General features: G+C 36.8%; 1 protein-coding gene across 1 annotated transcript in view; it reads right to left on the reverse strand.

Annotated features, from left to right (window-relative positions):
• Positions 1–18,001, reverse strand: part of LOC139115290 (uncharacterized) — a 149,860-nt gene that overhangs the window by 80,243 nt on the left and 51,616 nt on the right. Inside the window, exon 6 of the mRNA XM_070677300.1 lies at positions 5,547–5,882. Coding sequence (XP_070533401.1) covers positions 5,547–5,882 — 336 coding nt within the window. The remainder of the gene's footprint in view (positions 1–5,546; positions 5,883–18,001) is intronic.

Raw genomic sequence — 18,001 nt, forward strand, 5'->3', positions numbered from 1 at the left:
GTTCCCGGCGTTATACGTCCTAACGCCGGGAACACACAGCCCTGCCATGCAGAGCTAGACATAGCGGCAGCTCTATACCTTACCTCAACCTCACAAGAAAAACAGATACATTGCCTATGTATTCGACTCGAGTGCATTGCATCCTGATGTAGCCTCGCTAGTCACAATCGTATTATCAAACGTTTTGAATCAGACAAGGACTTCCGTCACAAGAAAATCGTAATGAAAATGTGTACCATTCTTGAGGTTGCTAATTCAGCAAACAACACAGGCGATAATTGTGATTGTCTAACATTCCCAGCATAACATTTACATCAAGCAGTGGGATACGAATTTAATTTTGAAATACCCTAAGTGTAAGTAAAGCTACACCAGAATCAAAAAATATAAAAATACAAAATTGAAAGTCCCTTGATGATGCTGATTTTTTTTAAGCCGGTGATAATGAGGGCCGCGGGCCTCGAATGGAATGATGATCAGTTTCAGTTGTAGATAGAGGTTTTTGAATCGGACTTTGATTTACTTGAATTTGTGGTTATCCGGACTCAGTATTTGCTGCACTAAAGGGTGTAAAGTGTAAGATGAACGCCCATGACTGTGGTATTTACTAACTGGTCATTAAACTACAGTGACTTCACCATAATTTTGAATCCTAGCTGTTTATCTCTCGCAGAATGCCCTTGGCGAAAGGTTAGATCATGTTTTGTCTAAATAATGCATCAAAACATTGCAAATTAGTTGAAACAACCTTTTGATGGACATTCATGATGGATTCATGGAGCATGAAAAGTTGTCGAAATTATTCCTCCGGTAGTATTCGCATGCTTTTTACAGAACTCTCTTTTACGTTGTGAGCCTTTTCTATTCAAATTAGATAAACATGTTTATGCCAGCATAAGCCGCATAAACGCTAGAAGCGAGGACTGCGTTTCTTTTTTGAACAGAGCTTACAAACTGCAATTTACCGGTGGTACACATTATTTTTGAAAAGTCCCACTAAAAACATAGTGAGTGACAGTCACTGAAGGAAGACACTTTTCACGAAAACAAGGATATCTCTCACTGCGAGTTGTCGTTGAAGGGTAACGAACGCCAATATCGTAATCTCCATTGTATGTTTCTGCAGACATGCCTTAAAAAATGACTCAGCTGAAACAGTTTTGTGATCATCGCCGAATTTTTAAAGGGATATATGTCACTTTAAAATCATATCATTATAATATTACCATGCCCTGTCCATCTCGTTTTAATTGGTCGAGCTAAACCACGTGACTGCCCACAAATACACAGTAATGGTTCGTTTCCATGCCCGTGAATATGAATAATATCGTAAACGCATTAACTTTACGGCTATAACAAAAATTGTGATTCGTAGAGATTATAATCAACCACAAAATAAAACGGGGCATTTGTGAGCCAAGTTTAGACGCTTTTTTTCAAAAAATCTCCGGATTTGCAAAATTTTTGCAGCGCGCGCACTACTCACTGACAGGTTCTGGGGCCCCGTCGTCGTTCGCACGGGAAATTTTCGTGGACATTTTCCGGGGATGTTACTTTACTACATTTCAAGATGCTCGGGCATAGACCCTCCAGGGTCTATGACTCGGAGAAGTGTTTTAACATTCACAGCAGAACAACTGAGGTCGATCGACACTCTTTAGCAACAGTAAAATTACGCAAATGCACATGTCACTGATATGAAAACCTAGCTTTAATGTTTTACGGCTAAGAAGTGCGTCTTCACGTCGATGCAGGTATACTGTGATTTCAAAAAAATGGAAAAAGTCCATGGAAATTTGCCTTGTAATTTTTCTCCTGAAGTACTATTTAATGCGGACCATCGCTGGTGCAGTCAGTCAAAAATAAAGATCTTCGTCTTACATCATGGAGTTATACGTTGTACCGCTGAATAAGCCGCTGATGATCTATACACGTCTAGGTACACATGGTCAAGTGCCAACTCTTGCATTGAAATTGCAAAGCCAAAACCGGTATTGATTTATCACCATGACAGTCCCTCCTCCAAGCAAGAGACGTCCTTTCCTTTCTCCATGGGTCAACCCATGGAGGTAAGGATCAGCCATGCCATAGTCCGTATTGTGTTGAGGGATTGATGGAGGGATCATGGAGGTAGCTAACATCGACCGCACAAAAACTCCGTGGATAAGTACGGCTACCCTTTATCCCGCACACGAGTACGCGGGTGCGGCTAATGGAAGCCGGTAAACAGCTGCAGCCGTCCGTACTGGGTGATCTCATTACGGTGCTCGAGCTTGACTGGTACATTTTATAAATAGCGAAAATTTTAGTTTTTATAAAATCTTGATGGTCATAATGTGACATTCATTAAATAATTTGTTTATATATAACATCAGTGACCCGAGTATAGGAGTAAACATTGAAAAAATGAAAGATTAAATGTAACGCCCTTGTGTACGACAAGTGGGTGCTGTAGATAGCAAAATGTTTTTAGCAACATGATAGCCATGGTGTATGCTCCGTTTCCATAAAACTAACGATAGAGGGCGCTTTGGGTCAAACTCACATGCAAAAACCGATTAAGAATTGACCTTATTAAATATTAAATTTGTATAGGCCAGAAGGAATAAAAGCAATGTGCCCAATGATATAGTTGTCATGATGATAGCCCAGAACAGCTGAAAGATGACACAAATTTGTCTTGTTGACGAAAGTCAAATTTGTCATACGATTTTCCTGGGTGGCAACATTTGACGAAGTACCACGTTTTACCATGTTTGGCATGGTAACACGGCAAATGTGCTACAAAGGTTGTACTTCGTCAACTGTTACCACCCAGGTAAGGCATATGACAAATTTGACTTTTCGTACACATATCAAGTTTATCAACCGAACTGAATTGAATCAATAGGTATAAACAATGATCGAACCAGTCGCAATGCCAAAGGGTAATTCCTCAAAACATGAAAGAAAAGATTAAGTTTCGATGTCTGAAGGGAGAAGCGAAATTTTGATTGCCATCCAAACGACGTGTGAAGACTCTCTTTGTTCATAAATTTTACAGGACCACATATAAAATGGTTCTTTTCAGGAACACTAAACACCCCAAAAAGAAAATGCCGTTTACGTTTCTTGCGTGTTCATTACATGTGTCTTATCGTAGACCTTCGTTTTTCTCGATGGTCTATGGTCTTATCGTGTTAGGTGTTTGTTGCTGTGTATGCGTTTGTTTAGGTACATAACGTTGATTTTAGTGATATAAAGTCACCACGCTTTGTTAGTTGTGCTCCGCAATGACTAAGATAGCGCAAAGGCCGCAATTTGAATTTCAGGAATCGTGATTGGCAGCATACATTAACATTTAGAACAGAGATCAAATGAACACTCTGGAACTACGCTTTGTGAATATATGAAAATATGCGGTCTCTATATTATAAAGCAGTGTTTTCAACGTTTTTTTCGACACAAATGAAGTCGCTATACATTCACAGGTGTAATACATGATATTGGACGGAAATTAACGCCGGTCAAACGTCGAATTTCTGAAAATCTCGGAGCAAATCGAGTGCGTCTTACCCATGGCGTGGGTTTTCCATATCTGCATAGTCTTACCATAATCCCCTTTAGTTGGGGACATTGGCGTTTAACCACATTGACCAATCTTTACCCCATGACCCACCTTTCGCAAAGTGGAAAGGTAGATCAGAGCATAGTTTCAATTCAAATGGTGCATTGATTCTTGCGAAAAAGATTTTTTGAATATTTTAGATTGTTAATAGGTTTTTAGCAGAAACCAATATGGCCGGCAATCCATGTGACCAATCCAAATGCCTTTTACAAACTTGATAGCACGCACACTCGTGATGATTTGAGGGAAATTTCATTTCAAATAGTGCGTTGGTTCTTGAGTTTAATATTTTTATAGATGAAATTGCAATTTTAAGAAAATCCAATAAGGCGGCCAAACCACTTGACCTAAAAAATGCTTTTCGCAAACTTTACAGCACTGACACTTATGATGTAAAATTTCATTATAAAGGATCTAATGGTTCTCGAGTTTAAGATTTTTAAAGATTAAATTATTTGGTAGTTTTGAAAATCGAAATTTTATGGCCGCCTAGGTCACGTGATCGCAAGCGATTTATTTGCAAATTTTAAAAAACAGAGGACATGCTCGCGACACCCGATTTCAAATCGACCATACTCCAAGGACACCAGGAAAAGTCATTTTAAGGTTTTGGACAATCCAATATGGCCGCCAGATCACATGACGACTTTGTCTTTTGCAAACTTGAAAATATTTGCCCTAAAGATGATATGTGATGCTTGTGGAGAAGAAGATTTTTAAAGATTAAGTTGCGAGTTATGCAAAAATCGAATACGGTTGCCAAACCACGTGACCGATCTAACTGTCTGAACTTGAGAGTGCGCACCCTTAGTATGACAAGAGTAAAATTTCGTGCGTTGGTTCTGGAGAAGACCTTTAAATATTTTATTCGATTTTCGCAAAATCTTATATGGCGGCCTTACCACGTGACCGATCCTATAAACCATTTAAAAAACTTGAAAGTGTTCACAATAAGGATGACATGAGTGAAATTTCATTTTAATCTGTGTCTTGGTTCTGGAGAAGAAGATTTTTAAATATCAAATTGCGATTGTCGCAGAATCCAAATATGGCGGCCAAACCAGGTGACTGATCCACACGCCTTTTGCAAACTTTAAAGTTTTCACACTAATGATGACATGACTTAAATTTCAGTTCAATTGGTGTTTTGGTTCCGAAGAAGAAAATTTTTAAATATTTTAAGTATTTTTCGAAAATCCAATATTGCGGCAAAACCGCTCAGCTCAATCGGTGTGTTAGTTCTGGAGAAGATGATTTTTCAAAATTAAAATGGGATTTTCGAAAATCCAATATGGCGGCCAAGGTCAGGGGAACGCACGCGATTTTACTTGCAAATATTAAGGACCTGCTACACTTGCTATACAAAAAGTGTCAAATAGACCAGACCCCTAAGTCACAGGAGAAGCCATTTTTAGGTTTTAAGAAAAGCCAATATGGCCTCCAGGTCACGTGATCAATAAAGTATCAAGGTTCAGGTGCACGAGTACTTATTGGTAGCTATTAACTCTGCAGATATCAAAGTTAACAGAGAAACGGGGCAAGAAGAGAAAGAAGAAACAGTAGAACTCGATCAACAACAATAGGGGCCCAGCCAGTTGGCTTGGGCCCCTAAAGATGTGACCCAGAGTAAATACAATTCGGGGCCAAGTCCCATAGGGCTTTGGTCCTAATAAAGATCAAACTTGTTTTTTTGTGACTCATCAATTCCGAAAGGTCGGTAGCATGGTATGCCCTTTTCCATGGCATTTGTCAAAACTTAATAATTTCACCCTATAATATAGTTGCTATGGAAACAAGGACATTTAAACGGACATCATTTTTGTTCTTTTAATCCCAAAATACACCTATGCTAAAATCATTGCGAAAATAGGACCAATTCTTATTCCGATTATGATAATTATGTAATTCTAACTAGTCATTTACGCTCTACTTAACTTACCCGTGATTTCTATATACATCCCTCTACCTGTAGCTTTATTGGACGAGTACCAGTGAAGATATATATCAGATTCAGGAGATATCCAGTCGCTTGGTGGACTTCTTCCATATATAGAGAAATACTCGACCTCTTCGATAAAATAGTGCCGCCCATAACCGACTCTCATTTCATCGATATCGGTGTCGACGTCCCGAAAGTGAAATCTGAGAGATTGAAAATTCATGGAGTGGATGTACCATTGACAATGAATGTAAGCTGAGTAAGCGTAAGGGTAATACGGTGTGGTAATAACGACCAATTCGCCCGGAGAAATGTTTATATATTTCTCGTCACATTCTGCAACAAAAAAAAAACACTGAGAATAAAAATAAAGATAATGGACATCTTTTTCCTGATAGAATCACTTGCTATGGCAGATCAAGCTGTAAAAAATACAACTTAATAAGCAATGGAACAAATATTTTATCTAAAGTTGTCAAAAAGTAGAATATAGTAATTACAGTAAATTGGGCGGTGACATACAATAATAATAGAAACAATTGCAAGTTTTATATTTTGCTAAAGGTTTCTGCACTTTCAGTGCACCCCTATGTTTTCATAATAACAAATGGTATCCATGGCCTTTATGACCTTTAAAAAACTGCGTGACAGTGTCAAAACATATAGTTACTTATAGAGTTATGATATTGGTTGGGAGCATGAGATGTTAAATGAATGTTTATAAAGAAACTGCAACGTGCAATATTTGACAATTTTGTTAAAGTACATTTGATGCCTTGCTTTAATCATAGACCCTCGAGAAAAACGAGGGTCTATGCTTTAATAGCTACAGGACATGGCATTGCCTTAGCGTACAATCATCTACATATGCTATTATTTTGTATATATTTGCATATATTTTGTATTCTTATATTTATTCAAATTGTAAGTGTGACGTATAATGGTACAGTATGCGGTTTTAATCGCATAATGTAGTGACAATCTGAATGTTCCGAATATGTTTTGGGATAGGGACATTCCCTATTCCAAACATCGATAATCGAATTGAAATTCACGTCAAAAAAGCATGCAATGTTTACTAGTAAATCAAAGTCTCGCACGCTTGTTTGACTGCTAAAATTTCACAGCCTACACATTTCCACCAGCTCACATGATGAAACATAATTCATACTATTTTATTATACAATTCAAATGCCCTTTCAGAAAATGGGAATTCATACGTTTGCAACTATTTTATCCTGACTCAACAAATAAGCCACAGAGAAACATAGACAGAGTCGCAACGGGTATTGTTTAAGGCGTGAAGCGGTTACGTAACCCATCCATGTTCGCCTCGCCTCGGGTTGCTCTCGCCTCTCTTTTCCGAAGAGTGCCGACCATGCATCCTTCGGTAATTTTCGGATTTTCGCCAATTGTTAAGCGAAAGTATGTTCGGCAAAGTTTGTGTTGTTGTTGTCGTGTGGTGCTGAGCGTAATTGACGTGCTGGCGAAAACGGGAGTGTTTTGAGCTTCAGAAAAGTGAGTTTTACCGTTCTAAAATTCCTCTTATATTTTTATTAATATATAATGAGTGTGTTTGAACCAAATTTGAATGGCTTTTTATCGATATTGTCTAGTTTTACTCAATGGTTTATGGTCAGTCATACCGTCCTTTACACATGCGTCAAGGAAGGACATGTTTATGAGACTGCTGGCGTGTTATGTTTTGATTGGCGTGAAACAGTGTTTCTGGCCTGAGAGTTCACAAAGTAACTATGGTTGCTACGCGACTGGCTGTACGATTCAATCTCGTCGTATTTTTCGCATAATCTCGTGTAATTATCAACCACAAACAAAGCCTCCTAAAAGTTTAACACCTTTGAAGCTCATTTTAATATGAAAAGCCAATAGTCTACCAAGACGACCATGGAACAAAAGGCATGCAAGCGTTGCGACTCTGTCTATGTTTCTCTGTGAATAAGCGCAATGCCGACCGACAGATTAATGACAAAAAACTTAGCACAAGGATCAACTTGTTCTGTTTCCAGCATTATCGATCAGATTATGTTTTTTCTTAAATTTTTAATTTCGATTAACACTTTAAAATATCTAAATGGCCAGAATAAAGACATCAAAGCTGCAAGCAGCATTAAGAGGGTCCAAGCATGATGGAAATTTGCAACAAGGGCAAACTTTACTCTACTTTGTTAGCTGAAAATTTCTTATTAATGCTGCTCCCTTTTTCAGCTTCAAATTAGGTATGTACAAATTGATGAGGCTGGCTTATTATGAAATTTATCAGCTAGGGAAGGCACTTGATGTCTATTGATATCATAGCCATGATTTTTGCACAGGGAAGTAGGTTAAGGGGAGACCCCCCATCGCAGACACTTATCTTTAACATGATCTTTCACCATTAAAATGAATCTTTAATCAGACATGTATTATATATTTCGGTAGCTCGACAATAGCAGATTACGAAAATTGTGAGAATATTTCAAAACCTGTGTGCGTGTGTTTGTTTTACTCAAAAATGTGTGTTTTTGAGTTTTTTCACTTAAAAAGTGTCAGTACGAGGGGTTGATAGACATTGGTTCGGCGTTTACTGCAATCGATAGCTCGTTCGCTCACATTCTCGGTGGAAATTCCCAGTCCATAATAAAGTACAGGACTGTGTCTACGCTGATAAGTGAATGTGTCATTCTAAAAATTCGAGTTTTCTACAAATAATCATGATTATTTACGTAAACTTCAGTCAAACACTTGAATATCGCATACTCTGATATGTTCAAGCGATAGATCACCGTTTTTCAGGGGCTACTGCCCGTTGAAATACTAGGTAGACCAGCAGAAAAGGCAGTTGCAGATTCGGAAAAAAACATGTTCGTGGTAGTTTACATTTTTCAAGTTCATGGAAAGTATTCTATTATTTTTCTTTTTTGGTTTCTTTAAATGTATTGCATAAGTGTATAATTACCTAATATTATTTAGGGCTGAGCCCTTGGTGACGCGCCAGGCGTTGAAATTAAAAATGTCATTTATACCGATTCATAATTAGTAATCGTACAGGATATAATATAATTAATTGTTACTTTCTATGTACGTTTGTACAAGTATGACCGATTTACCCTGATGTAAATAGTTCACGTACACGACGATGTCAAACCCAGTAGGTATAGATTTTCTGTATTATGTGTAAAAATGTTTGACATAAATTGGCAATTTTTACCATAATAACTACCTATTGTGTTTAACAAGGGACGTATTGTGCCATCATTAACGTTGCAAGAGTAACTGCACCGCCCAACTTCCGATATTGTAAGCTTAAAACAAGCGTTACGTTTGGACGGGCAAATTTTGTACGAAGATATTGACACAGAGGGCGCTTTCTAAGATTCAATCCCAGCATTCTTTGCGAACGTTCTCGTTCACATGCACGACTGTTTTCTCTCTTCTTTTATTTTTTAGGCGTGATGGTACCAATATTTTGTATTGGGTTGATAATATAATTACTCGCTAATAAAAAGCTTATACTTTATCAATGGCATGTTATAAAATAATAGCAAGCACGTTTCGAATTTGTTTATTTACGAGCACTCAAAAAAATATGGCGGCGCCCACGAAAGTAGGGTACACTTCCGGTTACTCGCATAGTATATATGAATATGCGCTAGCGTAGTCAGTAACCCGCTGGCGCGACTAATAACAGTTGAATCACAATCATTTAAAAACTATACTGACATGAATTTGTCCTATGAATTATCGCATACTTTTAAATCGAGATCGACTTCGACTCATTTCTTGAGACAAAGTATGTCTGCTCTATGTTTACCTCCGGTGCAGATTAAAATAGAAATACCAGGTCATGATTGTGTTTACAATTTAAATCACGGCATCATTCTAATGTAATATAGCGAAATTGTACGTACTTTACCCTCACAGAATTTACAATTACTTTTCCCAACCGGCAAAGCAGACACGGGCACTAATCCCGCTATAAGAGTTGGAACAATTGGCATATTTCTAATTTCTTCTTAGAGCAATATTGCTCGACCAACTGTCGAAACAAAAAGACGTTGCAACCAGTTTCAGAAAAAGACAGAAAACTTGTGACAATGTACACTGAACGTAATCTTCATTGCATAATTTAAACCGTAACGTAATGTAAGCGGAAACAGTTTAGGATATTGGCCTTCACCGGGCATTTGCAGACATATAAAACAGTATATCAGACATTTTTATCTTCAGTCGCAATTAGTTCAGAGTGGGATCAATATTGAATATCGGACTTCGTTGGGTGCAGACAAACATGTAAAATGTGAGAAAAAGACGTAATTTTGGATTTTCAGCGGTAAAAGGCGGGGTCAGTTTTGAATGTCAGACTTCACTTGGCATTGAGACAGGTCACTGTACTTTTTATCGGAAACGAATATATGCTTTGGATTTCGGCGGCGATTAATTTTGAATGCTGGACTTTATTTGGCCAATATGTAAAACATAAGACAAGTACGTACTATTTGGATTTTCGGTCGTCATTGGTTTTGTACACGAATAGTTTTATTAAATACATGTTATAGGAAAACGAGGTAAAAATAACGTAAAACATCGCTGCAAAGCAGTAATGACCGGGTTTCGAGACATCTCGGTGGACAGGGGCAATAGAGGAATAGATAAGCAAAAAGATGAAAGGCTATTGTAGTATTTGTGCAATCGAAGTCAAAGGTCATCGAGGTTATGTGATATTTTGTCAAAAAAGTTATATCCCATAGTTATCCTTTGATACCAAAGAATCGCAACTCTAGGTCTTTTGGCTTGCCTAGAAATACATATATGCATAATAAATGAGGTACATGATGTGTCGTCATAAGGTGTCACACAAAAAAAATATGAAGAGTGTAGCACTTGTGATTACTGAGTAATGGACATATATGTAAATTTGGGGTCAAAGGTCATTAAGGTCACATGATAATTTGTCAAAAAAATTCCATCCCGTAGTTATAGCTATATACTTTAGCTCTATTATTGAGCACAGAATTGGTACATAATTAATGAGGTACAGGAAGTGGCTGGTCATGTGCCAGTTTGTCGAAAAACTTTGCTCCCGTAGATATCTCTATGTGCCAAAAATCAGAGGTGTAGCTCTATATGCAAGCCCAGAATTAGATACGTGCATAATAAATGAGCTGCAGGAATATGCCAGGGTCAAAGGTCACGGCATCCAAAAATTGTGGTTTGCAATTCGGTCTCCTACTGGTCATTGTCCAACAGATAGCATTTTCGGACTCTTAAATAGACCAGAATAAGCTGCATAGGTATAGGGGAGGTCAAAGGTAAATGAAAAATCAGAAAAATTATACTTTCAAAATCTTCTTGATATTTGACATGAAGGAGGAGACCTTTGGTCTGCAAAAATTTAGGACTAGAATTTTAATTGATTAATTTATATGCAAATGAAGTCAATTTGAAAGTTTATTTTTAATATAGCAGTCAGGTCACATGACCCATCGTCATGGTCATGTGATCATAAATTACTTGTGAGTAGTTTTACCTTTATGCCAAATGTGAAGTCTCTAGTTGCAACGGTGTTTGCGTTGCAGTTGCATTAAGAGGACGGAAGAAGTAGAAGAAAAAAGGTATTATGGGTCGAAAAGACCAAATATGATATCGATTTCACTGCCCCATGTTTCCATAGTAACCATTTTAAGGATTGAAAATTTCAGATTTTCTAATATCCCTTGAAAAGTTACTTTGATTGATATGAAAATAATCTAGAAGGGGAGTTCGGGTCAGAGAACCCGAAAAGCAGACTTATTTCAATGTTTCAAGTTGCCATGATGGTAACTTCTGGGATTGAAAATGTTACTTTTTCCCGAATTCCTATTGAAGAACTATTGATTGAAGTAAAAAATTGATCATAATGGTTTTTCTGGTGAAAACACCAAAAAAAAAAAAAATCACACTCATTTTAATGTGAGATGTTTCCATGGCAACCATTCAGGAGCAAAAATTGCCAGTTTTTCAAATAATTTACCTAAATTCAAGTGATCAAAAGAATGTTTTATATCAAAGGGATATTTTTGGTTGGAAAGACCAAATATCCAGTGTAAAAATCCAGTAATCCACAGAATATTATACCAAAGGGTTATTTTGGCTGAAAATGACAAAATATGATATCCAATTTTACTGCCCTGTGTTTCTATAGTAACCTCGTTGTGTTTCAAAATTATTGTTTTTCCTTAGTCTATTAAAAGTAATTCCAATTACTATGCAAATGCTCTCCTAAGTGTATTTATAAAAGCATGAACTCCATGTTCAATTTTGTTTTATGTTGCCATAGTAACCATTTCGGTTACCACAATTTTTTTATTTAAAACCATGGACCCTCTAGAAATAAACAAATACACTAAGGAGAGCATTTGCATAGTAACTGGGATTACTTTTAATGGACTTAGGAAAAAAATGAAATTATAAAATGCAAATAGGTTGCTATGAAAACACAGGGCAATAAAAATGGATATCATATTTTGTCTTTCTAGCCCGAAATAACCCTGTGGTATAGTATTTCTGTTGATTATTGGATTTTTTCACTGTATATTTGGTCTTTCTAACCCAAAATATCCCTTTGATATAACACGTTCTGTTGATTCCTGGATTTCAGATGGAATCTTTGAAAACCTGGTAATTTTTACTCCTGAATGGTTGCGATGGAAACATCTCACATTAAAGTGAGAGTGATTTTTTTGGTATGCTAACCAGAAAAATCATTATTATCAATTTTTACGTCATTCAATTGTTCTGTAATAGGAATTAGGGAAAAGTAACATTTTCAATCCCAGAATAGTTACCATGGACACTCAAAACATTAAAATAAGTCTTGTTTTTGTGTTCTCCGACCCGAACTCCTCCCGCTAGATAATTTTCATATCAATCAAAGTAACTTTTCATTGGATATTAGAAAAACTGAAATTTTCAAGCCCTAAAATGGTTACCATGGAAACATGGGGCAGTGAAATCGATATCATATTTGGTCTTTTCAACCCAAAATACCCTTATGGTGAAATTTTTACGGAAATTGAACCTATTTTTATTTATGTTATTATTTCTATATAATACTTATATTAATTATTATTATTATTATTATTATTATTATTATTATTATTATTATTGTACTTGGGCCTCAGCCCAAGTACATTTGTTTTCATTCCGTGGGACAAAACTTTGTAAGGTATAACCATTTCTGGCTGAGACCAGGGAGGGCAAAATGTCTTGGCTTCATCTTTCTTGGCATAATAAATGGCGTAATGATGTTAACTGAATGGAAGTGCTGCTCTCAGCCAGTCTTGAATAATTGAGATGTGAATATTAATGCTTCTCTATCTGAGTTTTTGCCACAAAATCTTCTGAATATAATCAAAATGTGCATCGAAATGCAACAATTAATGCACCCTCCGTTTCCTAGGCGATGGCACGACCCTTGCTACACCCACTGACGAGCCAAAGTGGGAGGGGTAATTTCAGTTTGGTTGAACATGAGGGCTCGAGACCAGAATTTAACATTTAAACTTGAAACATGTTTAATCGCTGACAAGATGTGGACTAGTGTTAATCAAAGTAAAAGTGTGAAAAGGAAAGGTTTTATATCCCGGACACAATGAAAAACATTACGACTGGAAACTGTACCCCCAGTTGAGAATAGTAATGCCCACAGCGATGGAGAACACTTATCCTTGAGCTGAGAAAACCAGACCATCATTTCGAAATAGAGCTGCATATTCGAGAAGCTCGTTCAAAATAGCTAGGTATACCCCACAAAAAGGTGGTTTCAAGTTTTGAGGGCAGATTTCTTCTCCTTTATTGAGAAATCGTACGTTTGTTTTACCAGGAGAACACACCATTTGACACAAAATGTGCATGTAAAGGGGTCGCCAGTAAGCACGTGGTCACATCTGGCATAAGAAACAATATGAAATGTTGGGTAAAGCCAGTCCAAAATAAACTGATTTGAACTTTTGTGTTTTGTAATTTATACCACTGCAGTAACATTACCTTTTTTTGACAACATCACACAATGTAACACGTTTTGAAACTGAATACTCCGACGTATTCTGTGTCTCCTTTGCTAAAAAATACAGTATGCCAATTACCATGTAAGGAGATGATGACGTCAAGACAGATTTGTAGTGCGTTTGGTCCTGGATGGTGCACGAAGTTTTGTAAAGGTAGCTTGTGTATTTATTTTCTAAATGGGAGAGATTAGGGTCGATCTAAAAGAAGGCCGAAGAATGTTATGATACTCTAAGCGAGCTGAACTCTAACGCGAATGGTTGGATAATTTGGAGGATGTCTAGAATGATCTCATCTCATTAAGATTATTTGGCTGTAGCACAAAGCATCGTACGCAGGGCTAGGGGTCAACATTGGGTTACAACCATGTTGCCTCAAAACTTATTTCTGTCTGCACTCAAAACTCAAAAATGTCGGATATGAACCAGAAAAATCGATGTAATTTTGTCAAACTTCGGCGAAATTTCAGCCTACAGACAAAATTTCATCTAGGTAAGGTAATTTGATCGACAAATAATCCTGAGCTTGAACGTGACAGCTCGCCTCCTCCGGGAAGTCAAGCATCCAGCTGCCAGTACACAGTTGCCCATATGGCCAGGTTTATGAGATTGTTTTCAAGCGACGGCGGCAGACCGTACGGGGCTCTGGATCTGAACATACCGCCGGTGTAGCTGTAATAACTGTTGCGTTGTTTTAGTGCCCGCGAACGAAGTTCTTGGGGAGTTATAGGTTTGGTCATGTCAGTCCGTCCGTCAGTCCGTTCACGCAGATATCTCAAACATGCCCTGATCAATTTCTTTCAAACTTTGCACAACAATAGTACCCAACCCCATACAGATGCACGTCGATTTTTTTCACAATGCGATCGAATTTGGCCGTGTTAGAGGACTTTTTAGTTTACACCTCCTTGGACTCCCATGTATAAGGCAGTTCTCCATAGACTCCCATGTATAAGGCCAAGAAAAATAAAAATTTAGTTTCTCAGCGTATTCATATTGCCTAAGGGATGTAGTGACACAGTTTTTTGTCCCCATGGATAAAGTCCAGGGGGCTTATAGATTGGGTCATATCCGTCCGTGGGTCCATAAGTGACTCCATCGGTTCACGCAGATATCTCAGACATTTTGACAAAGTATCATGTGACCTTTGACCTCAAATATACGTTATTGTCCATAACTAAGTAACCACAAGTGCTAAACCTTTCATATTTGGTATGATGGGACACCTTATGACACCACATATTGTACCTCATTAATTATGCGCATATCTAATTTTGAGCGAGCCAATAGAGCTAGAGGTCTGATTTTTGGTATATAGGAATAACTTAGCAATACCATTATTTTGGCAAAATATCACGTGACCTCAATGACCTTTGACCTCAAATATATATATTTGTCCACAACTCAGTAACCACAAGTGCTACACCCTTCATATTTGAAATGATGGTACACCTTATGACGCCACATATTGTTCTTTATTAATTATGCACATATCTAATTCTGAGCAAGCCAATAGAGCTGGATGTCCGATTTTTTGCTCACGTGTTCACACACGTGAGCATATGGTTTAGCCATGTCTGTCTGTGTGTGTGTGTGTGTGTGTCTGTGTGTGTTGTCCGTGTGTCTGTATCCCCATTATCTCAAAAACGGCTGAACGTATTTCAGTCAAATTTGGTAGACATCTTCAGAATGCAAATGGCTAGAACTGAAAAGGTTTTGGTGGGCGTGGCTTGCATATTAATGAAGTTATGCAATATTGTTTTTTTCCGTACAATGGTTTCCCTATGGAGACGGTAATGACAGTGTAGACATATATCAAGAAATACTGCACCAAATTTCATGAAACTTTTCACAGATGATAGTCTCAGAACATTATGATGATACTGTGAGTGTCATGTCAATGATCTTCTCATTTGCATATTTAATGAACTTTTGTTATTAGTGAGATAACTCTGAAATTCCTGCACGAAACTTGATGATACTTGCAACAAATATTGATCTGATATATATCTAATTATACTTAGAAGCATTTGGCAGTGTCAAGTTAAACAATAGCTCATTTGCATATTTTATGAAGTTTTGTAATTAGTGATATAATTCCGATATAACTGTACCAAATGTGATGAAATCTGCTGCAGATACTGATCTGACTGATATCTAACTGTAATGTAAAGCATTTAGTAGTGTGAAATTAATTAAGGGTTCATTTGCATATTTAATGAACTTTGTAATTAGTGATATTACTCTAAAATTACAGCGTTAAATTTGATGAAACTTGCTACAGATGTTGATCTGATAAATCTCCAATTGTCCTGAGAAGCATTGAGCAGTGTCAAGTTAATAATTAGCTCATTTGCATATTTCATGAAGTTTTATAATTAGTCATATAACTCCGAAATAACTGCATCAAATGTCATGAAAACTGCTGCACATACTGATCTGACAGATATCTAACTGTGTTGTAAAGCATTTAGTAGTGTAAAGTTAATTAAGGGTTCATTTGCATATTTAATAAACTTTGTAATGGGGTATATAACTCTGAAATCACGCCACCAAATTTTGTGAAACATGCTACAGAAATTGATTTGATGAATATTTAATTGTGCTATGAATCATTGAACAGTGTCAAGTTGATTTAGGGTTTACTTGCATATTTAATGAACTTTGTAATTAGTGACATTACTCTAAAATTACAGCACTAAATTAAATAAAACGTGCTACAAATGTTGATCTGATGGATATCTAGTTGTCCCATGAAGCATTGAGCTGTGTCAAGTTAATTAACAGCTCATTTGCATATTAAATAAAGTTTTGTAATTTGTGATTAAACTCTGATAGTACTGTGCGAAAAACCAGCTACATATAGTGATAAGATATATCTTATTGTTCTGTGAAGGGTACTACTATTAATGAACCTGTTGTAAAACACGTGAGCATATTCAGTTCATATCTGGTTGGTATATAGGGATAACTACAGGGTAGAAATTTTTTGACAAAATGTCATTTGACCTCGATGACCTTTTACCTGAAATATACGTTTATGCCAATAAATAAGTAACCACAAGTGCAATGTTCTTTATATTTAGTAGGAGGGGAGACCTTATGCCAACACACGCTTTACCTCATTAATTATGCACATATCTAATTCTGGGCAAGCGAATAGAGCTAGAGATCTGATTCTTGGCATATAGGGACTAATTAGCAATACAATGGTTTTTTTTTTCAAAATGTCACGTGACCTTGCACTGGGCAAAATGCTTGATATACAACAATATATATACATATACTGATTCTGTACATGTGTCAAATACATTAAGTATACATTACTTATGCTAATAAAATGCAAAACTACAGTGTACACTTAGTGTGCAAAGATCTGCATTACGTATACTCATGATCTTCATAGAAATACGATACGCATATCAACGTATTGGAATGTTCCATATACAAAAATATATACGCTGCATATCCAATTAGTATTGTGTTCCATATACGTCAATATACGTAAATATGCTAAACGCATATCAAACATTTTGTCCAGTGTTGATGACCTTTGACCTTGATTATACATATATATGCATAACTCAGTAACCACAAGTTCTATACCCTTCAAGTTTGATAAGATATTAGACCCTAAGATGTCACATCTTGTACCTCATTTATTATGCACATATGTATTTCTTGGCTGGCCAATACAGCTAGAGGTCTGATCTTTTTTCCCGATTTAGAACCGTAACTTAGACATGCCTGATGTTTCAAATTGGGAACAACAACATAGACCTACGTGCCCATAGATCTCAACATGTACACTTCAGTGATACTTCTTAATGACCACATTTCCCTGCCCCATCAAGACTAATACTCCTATTACAAGCGGGGACTATGTCATTGTCAATGAATCGTTTTACAACAGCTTGCATGCATGCAATCACTTCAGAATCTGCGTCTGGATACACCAAATTAGTGCTAACTCGGCCATTTCCTGACAGTATATTAATCGGTAATCCTGCAGTGTTAAACAAAGCAAGTCTACCAATTGTAAAAATGCAGTGTAATCTGTTGTGGTGACATTTTGCTAATTGTCATAAAAATAACCTTAAAAGCCAATTATGTTGTGTTTTTCACTTCCTCTCATTATTCATATAGAATGGCAAATTAACCATGTTTCACTGACAATTTCCATTCAAACAACTATTCAACTTGTATAGATAATGAATGTGTGATAAATGTGTTCAATAGTTTCATACATGTGTAGGTTACCACTCGTTTAGTGGATAAATCTTGTATTTTTTCCAAACCCAATTGTCAAGAGAGTTACGTGTAATAAGTGCACATGTTGTTTGATAATATTGTTAATTCAGTTGTGTTTTCAATGTTACCTCAGGAAAAAACTCGCAAGTTGTGTTATTTTCA

The sequence above is a fragment of the Ptychodera flava genome, chromosome 17 (genome assembly GCF_041260155.1).
Source record: "Ptychodera flava strain L36383 chromosome 17, AS_Pfla_20210202, whole genome shotgun sequence".
NCBI classification, from domain to species: Eukaryota; Metazoa; Hemichordata; class Enteropneusta; family Ptychoderidae; genus Ptychodera; species Ptychodera flava.